This window comes from Physeter macrocephalus, unplaced genomic scaffold (assembly GCF_002837175.3).
Source record: "Physeter macrocephalus isolate SW-GA unplaced genomic scaffold, ASM283717v5 random_217, whole genome shotgun sequence".
NCBI lineage: Eukaryota > Metazoa > Chordata > Mammalia > Artiodactyla > Physeteridae > Physeter > Physeter macrocephalus.
In genome coordinates, this window is record NW_021145503.1 from 24425 (window position 1) to 35473 (window position 11049).

The 11049-nt window shown below is 47.3% G+C and overlaps 1 protein-coding gene across 2 annotated transcripts in view; it reads right to left on the minus strand.

Moving 5' to 3' along the window:
- Positions 1-1998: 1998 nt before the first annotated feature.
- The window catches only part of KLHL38 (kelch like family member 38), a 13348-nt gene continuing 4297 nt past the window's right edge, over positions 1999-11049 (minus strand). Inside the window, exons 3-7 of one of the 2 annotated variants that reach the window (XM_007114316.4) lie at positions 7549-7654; positions 5718-5976; positions 2830-2986; positions 2582-2733; positions 1999-2082 (exon numbers count right to left, since the gene is read on the minus strand). In XM_007114316.4, coding sequence (XP_007114378.2) covers positions 2965-2986; positions 5718-5976; positions 7549-7654 — 387 coding nt within the window. In that variant the 3' untranslated portion in view covers positions 1999-2082; positions 2582-2733; positions 2830-2964. Of the gene's footprint in view, positions 2083-2581; positions 2734-2829; positions 2987-4930; positions 5977-7548; positions 7655-11049 lie in introns of those variants that run through there. The other variant, XM_028484712.2, reaches the window with a different exon arrangement.

An 11049-nucleotide genomic window follows, 5' to 3' on the forward strand; every position in this document is an offset into this window, starting at 1 on the left:
GTTCTTGGGGTAAAAATCAGTGTCATTTTCTTCCCCACCATATTACATACTACTCTAGTCTATGTTTTTCGTTCTGCAATAATAATTTTTAAAGCTTAGACACCATCGGGGGTCCTCCCTGACCTAAAGCCCAATGCGTCTCATAATTAAGCCCTTGTTCTCACCCAGAGCAGCATGGACACCCCAGTGGTGTTTAGGACCCGTTCGTTTGTGCAGCCGCTCATTCATTCCACAAATATGTCAGCGTTGTCTGTGTGCCAAGTGCTGATTGAATTTGGCCCGGGGTTTCTAGGGCACTGAGAGTCTGTCTTTCCTTTCATGAAGAGCTCCCCTTTCAGTTCCATTTGCCAGGTCTCTATGGTGCTGCAATGTGAAAGAAGCTGGAATAAAGGGGGGAAGGGAGGTGGGTAGAAAGGTTGGAAAGGGCTCCATGGAGGAGATGAAGGCCAAGTAAGAGTTCAGTAGGTGGCGCTGAGGAAGGCATCATAGCAGGAGAAGTAGCATGTGCAAAGGCACGGGGGCATGTCGGAGCTGGGTGGGGAGGGTGGTGTCAGACATCCTGAGAATGTGTTTGAATAAAGCTAGTTACAGCCCGTGCCTCTGGGACGTTACAGATTTTTGTTGTCGGTGGCAAAGGTAAATTCAGTCTACCTTGGAACTTTGGTTTTAAGATGTGGACACTTGGGACTTGCTCTTGTTCACCAGACAGAATGGATGCAGAAGAGGATGAAGCAGGATCATAAGGAGACCACCTGGAGGGGAGACAGGAGGCGCCAGGTCGGCTTTCACCTTCGAAGCCACCACTGCTCATGGGGCGAGAGTCAGGGAGGGTTTGCATGGGGCCAGGATGCCAGCAACTCTCTCCCGCTGGGGCCATGTAGCTCTGCCAGGGGACAGCCAGTGCAGGGTCTGCTGGCCGTGTCCTGGTCAGTGCATGGCCGGACGCACTGTGGCCTCAGCACAGCAGACCTTCTTCCAAGATGCCTGCTGGGAGTTGGGGCTGGGAGGGGCATGGTTCAGTGCTGAAGCTAGCAGCCCCTCCAGCGCCCCACTTACCACTCCCCTGCTGCAGTTCCTTTCCTCTGATGCTGTTTTCTCTGCTGGCCCCCCTCCTGCTCACTGGTATGTGTTGGGACAGGGTGTTCGATATTTTTGTTAATGTTTTCTTGCTTAGCACTGCTCTGCTTCATTTTCCCCCCTTCCCTTGTTGCCCGTTGAGATGATTACTCAAGCTAGTTGACATTTTTCTACTTAAAATGTTTCAGTTTAACTGCTGCTGGCTAAATATATTTTGACCTCAGCTCTGGACTGTGACTCTCCCCTCAGCCAGTGAGACGGAGGAAGCTTTGTGCCAAAACCTTCTCGCTCTTTCGTCGGACTGAGATTATCCTCGGCAGATTGGAAAGGATCCCTCGTGTCCTGAGGGTCGTTTTGCAGCCCAGTTCAGATACGGGGTTTGGCCCTCAGGATGCCCAGGTGTATGAATGCACCTGTCACAGATGCATCTGATTCGATGCACGAGCTGGCCTGCGATGTGTGTCCGAATGTGTTTGGCTCTGGTGCCATCTTTCTTTCTAAATCCCAGCAGACAATTTACATAGTTCTTCTGTGCCCCAGGGAGATTTGGACAAGTTCTGAGTAGCCACAAACTCTGGCAGCTTATTACATATTGGACTGAGACGAAGGGAAAAGAAAGTCAAGGCATTAGCAAGTCTCTGACAGAAGGACTATTGGAGGCCACGGAAGGAGTTTATAGATGGCAAGACTCCCAGGCAAATAGTGCCCTCTGGACAAAGCCCTTTACCCTGCAGGCTTGACTGAGGTAGGCCGTGCCAACCAGACTCGCCAGACTCGGTTCAAGAGGGGAAAAGGGAGGGAAAGAGGGAAGGACAGACTGCCCTCCTTAGCAGAGAGCCTGAGGGGGCGTAAACTAGTGTCTACACGGACGTACCTCTGAATTTGAGATCCCAGAGACAGTGTTGATTCAGCTTCCACGTTCATTTACTCATTCTTTCATCCACTCATCATACGTTTAGTGAGGATCTGCGATCCACGTGGCTGACACTGAGCCCAGCTCCGACTCTGGGAATGCAGAGGAGAACAGGACAGATGTAAGACTCTAGAGGGGAGAACGATGATCAAGCCTTCACAAATAGGGTGAGGGTCTCAAAGGGGACATATAAGAGAGCTGACCCAGGCTGGGGTGGCAGGGGGCATGGAGGGCCTCCTTGATGCAGTGACTTTGTACATCTAGAGTGTCAGGTATAAATTGAAATTACATTAGGTGAAGAGGTGAGAGAGGTGTGTATCAGGCAGGGGCAAGAGCAAGTGCAAAGGCCCTGTGGCAAGAGAGAGGAGGGGGACTAATAAAGGATGACTGAAGCAGAGATGACTGCAGGGGTGGGGGGTGGGGAAGAGGAGTAGCAACAGATCAGGGCAGAGAGATAGGCAGGTGCTGGGTCATGGAAGGCCCTAGAGGCTAGATGGAGGACTGGGGGCTTCAGGCAAATGTCTCTGGAAGACTCAACATTATTTTAAGCAGGAAAGTAACACGATCAGGTTCGTGCTTTAAAAAGAATACCTGGGGCTTCCCTGGTGGCGCAGTGGTTGAGAGTCCGTCTGCCGATGCAGGGGACACAGGTTTGTGCCCCGGTCCGGGAAGATCCCACATGCCGCGGAGCGGCTGGGCCCGTGAGCCATGGCCGCTGAGCCTGCGCGTCTGGAGCCTGTGCTCTGCAACGGGAGAGGCCACAACAGTGAGAGGCCTGCGTACCGCAAAATAAATAAATAAATAAATAAATAAATAAATAAATAAAATAAAAAGAATACCTGTTATTTGAGGAAGGATCAGAGGGACAGGAGTGGAAGCAGCGAGTCTATTAGGAGGCTGGTAGGAGGTGAGGATGGCTGCACTCAGAGAAGCAGCAATGAAGACAGAGGGACTGGAGGTATTCGTGGTCTGTTTCAGGGGCGTCGCGGACAGGACCTGTTGATGGATCAGATGAGGGCCATCAGGGAAGGCATCTCTGAGCAGGACTTGAGGGAGGAAGGGAGCCACGTGGTTATGAGCTGGGGCCAGCGTTTTCAGGTGGAGGACGCAGCAAGTGTGGAAACAGGAAGTGGAGACTTGCTGGGAATGTGTGAGCTGGAGGCTAATGCTGAGGGAGAGGGGTACATGGTGGGAGATGAGGCCAGGAGCCGAGAGCAGAGAGGTGGCAGGGCCAGTGGGTGAGCCTGCAGTTCCCTGCAGGTGGTCTGAGACAGCTGGGAAGGCTTTGGAGGGGACAAGGGAATGACCTATTCTGACTTATTTTTTCTATGTGTGAAAGATCACACAGGCTGCTGTGTTGAGGAGAGGTTCGGGGCAAAGGTGGAAGCGGAGAGACCAGTGAAGAAATGATGGTGAGAGTCCAGCTGAGTCAATATGGCAGCTGGGACCAGAGACAGAGCTACGGGTGGTGAGACACGGTCGGTCTCTGCATATTCTTGGAACAAATGGAGTGAAGTGTGAGAGAAAGAGCCAAGAGTAGTGTCCGAGGCTTTGGGCCTGAGAAACTGGGAGAAGGTATTGTTCTGTCCCAGAGTGGAGAAGCCTATGGGAGGAGTTGTCTTGGAGAGGAAAGAGTGATCTTGAACATGTTTAGTTTGAGGTGTCTGCTTAACACTGATGTGGAGACGTAGGGCAAGCAGTGGAGTCCGGAGTCAGAGAAAGCTGCAAAGTCAGCAGCGTTGGGACAGTATGGAAAGCCATGCACTGGGAGAGCTCATGCACCCCGGGAGTGAGAGTAGATACAGAAACGTTCCCAGGGCTCAGCACCGGGGTGAGGCGACCACCACGTATTTGCCAGGGAAACAAGGAGACAAGAACGAACTGCAGGGAGAAGGAAGAGAAGCAAGAGCAAGTGGGTGTCCCGGAGGCCGAGAGGAAGGTATTTCAAGATGGCGAGAGGGTCAGTGGGTCATACGCGGCTGACTGGTCAAGTCCGACAAGAAGTGAAAACGGGCTGCCGTGTAGGCACTGTCGGAGTCACTGGTCACTTTCACAGGTACAGTTTGAGGGAGAGGTGGGATCGAGAGCCTGAACAAAGACGTTCAAAGAGAAGAGGCTGAAATAAGGCCAGCCAACAGCTCAGGCGACAGCGTCCAGGATGACCATCTGGGGAGGGTGTCTGGACCACAACCAAGTGGTCTGGGGAGCAGGGCAGAGCTTCAGACCCCAGCAGGAGAAAGAGCCCAAAAAATACAAACTAGGAAGAAAGGAAAAGTCCAGAACATGGACGTGGAGAGCAGGACGGGGAGGAAGGCGTCAGCCTGGGGGCACCGTGGTGCCAGGCTCAGGGCAGCAAGACTCATCCCAGGTGGGAAGAGGACGTCGCCTCCCTTGCTGGGCTGGGGTCGGGGGGGCCCAGGCCAGGATGGGAATGGGACCAGCAGGTGAAGGTCTTCTGTGCCCGCAGCTGAGCGGGGGGTGGTTCTCGACCTCACTGCACGTACATTTCAATGACCTGGGATGCCTCTCAAAAATACAGAGCTCTGGTCCCACCTCTGAGAACCCCTGTCTGTCCATCCCGAATGTGACGTGGTCCCATTTTCAAACATCATCCCAGGTGATTGTAATGTGCTAGCAGCTTCAGCTAATTCCTGAGTTTGGGACTGAGCTAGTGTGGGAGGCTCTTTGAGACAAAGAGGGCCGTAGGGAAAGTCAGCCCTGGCATTGGAAGGGCCGTAATTGCGGTAATCTCTGAAGGAATTTGTTGGCTTTCCTCAGGACAGCAATTCTCATAACATTTACCAAATTGAAAATCTTGCTTAATTCTGTAGGTCTACAGCTCCACAGAGGCTAGAGAAAAACATCATTTGGCACCAGAAACACATTTTATTCTGCTGGTGCAGATAATTTTGCAAACACTGTATACTGAGTTTCACATACTCTTCTGGAATTCCAATGCACTACATCCTAGAATGCAGAGAAACACAGTCATGGCAATTGCTCTTGCTGCCACCTGGACCAAGTGCTTCCAGAAACCCTCTTGGGTGTCTTTGCCCTCTCATTCTGAACTTCTGTGATGTTCTGGGAAGATGTGGTTTTTAATCAGCTCAGCATTTATTTCTTGCTTTGGGGAACCATTTCTATCCCATTATGCTCAGTTCAGATAGGTTGTCAATGAAACCGTTAACCCCACCTCTGCCTGTAGAGACATGATCCAGGACAAGCCAACTCTAGTAGCACAATCTGGAAACAGTGATTGGCTCAAGAGGGAGGCATGGAGTTCCAAAAGGGCCAATCAGCATCGTTTAGGGAGGCAGTTATTATATGGATAACGGTAAAGTTCCTCCCGAGGATGCCAAGCTAGAGAGTATGGGTCTGGATTTATCAGTTGCCATTGTTCTCACACTGTGTGGATAAAGAAGCTTATTTGTAGAGTAGAGCCTAACAGAGATGAGGTAGAGAAGGAGGGAGGGAGAGAGGGAAAGGGAGAGAGAAAAGATAGAGAGGCAGAGACAGAGACAGAGAGACAGCGTTCTGTCAACAGTATGCTTGGTCCCAGGCCTCCAGGCTCCGGAACTTTCAGTTCTGTGAGCTCTCCCTGCACCCTTCCAGGGTTAAGCTTTTTGGAGTTGGGTTCTGTCTCTTGCAACAGAGCATCTTGACTAGGACAGATGACTTCTCAGTTTCTCGTGGGCCTCAGGGGGTGGTGGAGGGGTGAGGGATGCACCGGAGAGTGAGGCAGGCATGGTCAAAGAGCTTATGAGGCAGCTGCCCCTGGGACGTCCAGGTGTCGGTCTCAGGGTCGTAGCAGTCGAAGGAGGCCGAGTCCTCGATGCTGCAGTCCGTGGTCAGATGCCGCCCACCCGTCACGTAGAGCTTGTTCCCCATCACCGTGGCCCCGTGGTGCATCCTCCGGTCTTTCATGTCTGCGCATTTGACAAATTTGTTGGACCGAGGGTCATAAGCAAGGATCCTCCTTGTGTAACCTGAAAACCAAATGGTATATCGACAAGGTCAGCGATGCTTATTTGGGACTGGAGGTCAGCGGTCCGGGGACCTGTCTGATCTCTGTCATCGCCTAACCCTGAGGCGGAACTCTGAGCTAAAGCGTGGAATGTTTCCATAACCTGCTCAAGGTCTTGTGTGTGGCAGAGCTGGGGTGTGGACCCAGATCCGTCTGACTTCAGTCTCTGCATCTTAACTCGAAGTGAGGGCAACACTTTTGTCGTTCGTTCTTAGATTGAGAGCAGAGATTCCAGTGGCCTTCTCAGCCTCGTTAGCTTTTTCATCTTTCTCATATGCTCATCCAAGAGCTTTAACAATCCCAAGACGGAGCCTTTGGGAACTCAGAAGTGGGTCCCCACGACAGCCCTATCTGGTGGGTACTCTTGTGATCCCCATTTTACAGATCAGCACACAGAGGCATAAAGAGATGAATAACTTGCCTAAGAGTGTACAGCCAGTTAGTGGCAGAGTCAGGATTTGGTTGTTTTTTTTTTTTTTTTGTGGTACGCGGGCCTCTCACTGTTGTGGCCCCTCCCGTTGCGGAGCACAGGCTCCGGACGCGCAGGCTCAGCGGCCATGGCTCACGGGCCCAGCCGCTCCGCGGCATGTGGGATCTTCCCGGACCGGGGCACGAACCCGTGTCCCCTGCATCGGCAGGCGGACTCCCAACCACTGCGCCACCAGGGAAGCCCCAGAGTCAGGATTTGAACCCAGGTCTGTCTGACCCCCAAACCAGCCCTCTTAACCATAGTATTATACTACAATTACAGAGAAATGATCCCTTAGCAGCTAATCTTATTTACAACAGCAAATGTTTTTTTGAGTATTTGCCCCGGGTCTGGGATAGTGCTAAGTGGTTTAGATAGATGAGCACATTTTATGATCACAACTCTGTGAAATAGGTTCATTATTTCATTCCTTGTTTGACAGGGAGAAACTTCTGGATGAGAAAAGAGCTTTGTCAAGTCGTCCACACTCCCCTAGTTGGATGGGTGTACTTTTATTTTATTTTTTTACATTTATTTTTTATTTTATATTGGGGAATTGTTGATTTACAATGTTGTGTTAGTTTCAGGTGTAGAGCAAAGTGGTTCAGTTATGTGCTTTTAAAAAGACTGTCTTGGGACATCCCTGGTGGCGCAGTGGTTAAGAATCCACCTGCCAATGCAGGGGACATGGGTTCGATCCCTGGTCCGGGAAGATCCCACATGCCACAGAGCAACTAAGCCCGTGCTCCAGAACTACTGAGCCTGCGCTCCAGAGCCTGCGAGCCACAACTACTGAAGCCCGTGTGCCTAGAGCCCGTGCTCCACAACAAGAGAAGCCATTGCAATGAGAAGCCCGTGCACGTCAATGAAGAGCAGCCCCTGCTCGCCACAACTAGAGAAAACCCACGCACAGCAACGAAGACCCAGCGCAGCCAAAAATAAATAAATAGATAAATAAATTTATAAAAAAAAGAAAGACTGTCTCGTAGAAAAACATCAGTGACCGTTTTCCCATGGGAGATACCAAGTTCGTGTCCAGCCTCTCGATCTTCTGTTAAAACTCACCTCCCACGATCACAATCCGCTCCCCAAGTACCACGGCAGGGGCACATACATTCTTGATCATTCTCGTCTCCATTTTGAACCACGTGTTTCTGGAAATGTGATAAACCTGACAGAGAAATATAATCACGGCACTGCATTTTAAAGTGATAACGTTTTTAAAAGATAGAAATAGTAATTAAGAGGGTGAAAGAGCGGTGATTTCTCTTTCTTTTCACTTTTTTTCCCCAGTTCTTAAAATGTAGTTATCTTACTATCAGTAAACAAAATATAATTAAATAACAGAAAGAAGAATGTTCCCAGAAATTGGTCTTTATGTGGCTTTGTGAGCTCAGTGGCTGTGTGTCTATGGAATGGACCGAGAGTGAAGTGTTTTGTAGTATGTGTTTGCTTGCCTTGCTTGGGACATTTCTTTCCTTTCAATGAGAAATGGAGCAACTTGGAAATGCGTAAAACCAGTGATTTTTCAATCATTTTTATTTCTGGCTCATGTTTAAATTTCTAAATGTTCCAGTGTATCCGAGAGGCTCTTAGGGCCAAGAATAAATTTAGGGCTAAAGGAGGAAGGCTTTTGAACAACAGGTCATGCCTGAAAGTCATTAGAATCCTAGAAAAAAGTAAGCATGAGAAAAGGAAGAAAGAGCAAAGAGGTGGAGGCAGGATTTCTTGGCCTTGGTCTGAAATAAGAGTAGGAAATCATGATTCCCAGAGCACGCGCTCCTGTCAGATGCCTCAGTTTAAAGTTTAAATGTCAAATGCCGATTAGTTCATTACTGGCAGAATTTAGCACAAGAGATATAGGATGGACTTCATGTAAGAAACGAAGGAACAAAATATTCCAATATTCTTGACTGGAAATTCTTTCTGTACAAAATATTTTTGCCACCATATCAAAGGCCTTATATTTTATCATTTTACCAAATTTGATCTTCACAACCATCCTATGATGTAGATACCATTACTTCCCTCTATCTTCCAGATTAGACCATTGAGGCTGAGAGAGGTGAAATGACATGCTCAAGGTCACACAGCTAGAGTTGTAGAAGAGCTGGTCTGATTGAACCCAGAATCCATGCCTTTATCCACCACACTCATGGCTCTGCTTGGGGCCATGGAGATGTGGCTTTTCTTTCTTTTTTTAAAAAAATAGATTTAAAAAAAAGCATTTACTATTTTAATTTGCCTTTATTTCAGTATTAGTAGTGTTTAAAGATGTTTGGTGATGGTTTGTATTTTTGGCCGTGCCCCGCAGCCGCAGCATGTGGGATCTTAATTCCCTGACCAGGGATCAAACCCGTGTCCCCTGCAGTGGAAGCACGGAGTCTGAACCACTGGACCGCCAGGGAAGTCCCTTTTATAGATTTCTAAAATCGAAGTATAGTTGATTTACAATGTTGTGTTAGTTTCAGGTGAACAGCACAGTGATTCAGTTTATATATATAACTGAATTCAGATTCTTTTCCCTTATAGATTATTACAAAATATTGAGTATAGTTCCCTGTGCTATACAGTAGGTCCTGGCTGGTTACCTATTTTATATATGTATGTGTATATGTTAATCCCAATCTCCTAATTTATCCCCCTGCCACCCCAGCTTTCCCCTTTGATAACTATAAGTTTGTTTTCTATATCTGTGGGTCTGCTTTTGTTTTGTAAGTCAGTTCATTTGTATCCTTTTTTGTTTGTTTTTTTTTTTTTTAGATTCCACAGATAAGCAATGTCATATGATATTTGTCTTTCTCTGTCTGGCTTACTTCACTTAGTATGATAATCTCTATGTCCATCCATGTTTTGTGAATGACATTAGTTTATTCTTTTTTATGGCTGAGTAATATTCCATTGTATATACATACCACATCTTCTTTATTTATTCATCTATTGATGGACATTTAGGTTGCTTCCATGTCTTGGCTATTGTAAATAGTGCTGCTATGAACATTGGGGTACATGTGTCTTTTTGAATTATGGTTTTCTCCAGATATATGCCCAGGAGTGGGATTGCTGGATCATTTGGTAACTCTATTTAAAATTTTTTAAGGAACCTCCATACTGTTCTCCGTAGTGGCTGTACCAGTTTACATTCCCACCAATGTCCATCCATGTTTTGTGAATGACATTAGTTTATTCTTTTTTATGGCTGAGTAATATTCCATTGTATATACATACCACATCTTCTTTATTTATTCATCTATTGATGGACATTTAGGTTGCTTCCATGTCTTGGCTATTGTAAATAGTGCTGCTATGAACATTGGGGTACATGTGTCTTTTTGAATTATGGTTTTCTCCAGATATATGCCCAGGAGTGGGATTGCTGGATCATTTGGTAACTCTATTTAAAATTTTTTAAGGAACCTCCATACTGTTCTCCGTAGTGGCTGTACCAGTTTACATTCCCACCAACAGTGTAGGACGGTTCCTCTTTCTTCCGTGTGGCTTTCTTGATGGAGGCTTTCAAGACTGAAGCCCTCTTGAAGTCTCTGTCAGTCCTTAAAGTTGGTGAAGCATAGAGGAGGCCACAGCTAGAGACAGGGGCAACCACAATGGCTGTCAAGCCTCATGGTTTCATCTGCAAATATGTAGGGAACACTCTTTGGAAACATGAGATCCTTGGAGGAAAAGCAAACACTGGTTGCGTTTTACTTGAGTAATTGGCTCCTGGCTTTCTGTTCTCTATTAGCTTTGGGGATGGTTTCAAACTGATTCACTTTGCTGTAAAGCAGAAACTAACACACCGTGGTAAAGCAATTATACTCCAATAAAGATGTTAAAAAAAAAAAAAAAGATTAAACATTTGTTCACAATCCTCACCATACCGCCAGAGAGGATGAGGCAAGGACAACAAAGGATGGTCTTTGACCCATGGAGGAAGTGATACTTTGTTATGGTAAAGGATTTGCTTAACACCATCCAGCAATAGGGGTAGAAAGAAGGCCAGGTAGAAAGGTACACGCACACACACAATTTGCACAGCAACGCCACGGCAGTCTCGTCCTTAAAAAGAATGCTTGCATGCAGATAAACCATCTGATGAAGAAATCTTTGAACCTATACTTGAAAATCCAACCTACCCCATCAAGTAACCCCAAGCATTCATCTTGAACGATGTCTGAATGAGTACAATTTCCATTACAAAGCTAATGCTAAGTAGATAAGAAGAGCTTCCAAATTAATACTTTCCCCATTTTCCCCTTCTCATGACTGCAGTGTAAAAGGATCACTCACATGTTAGTGTTTTGGTTTTTGTTTTTTGGCTCTTTAAGCTTCGTGTTTAATTGTCCTAAACATTTCTTGATGAGGTAGCTTAAAAGCTTCTTTTGAGCTTTGTATTTATTCTTAGGAATCGGTAACAATTTTGTAATGTGAAATCATCAACAGAGTTGTTAACTTTATTTTGAAAAATAGTTTTTTTAAAATGTAGGAGGGGGCTTCCCTGGTGGCGCAGTGGTTGCGCGTCCGCCTGCCGATGCAGGGGAACCGGGTTCGCGCCCCGGTCCGGGAGGA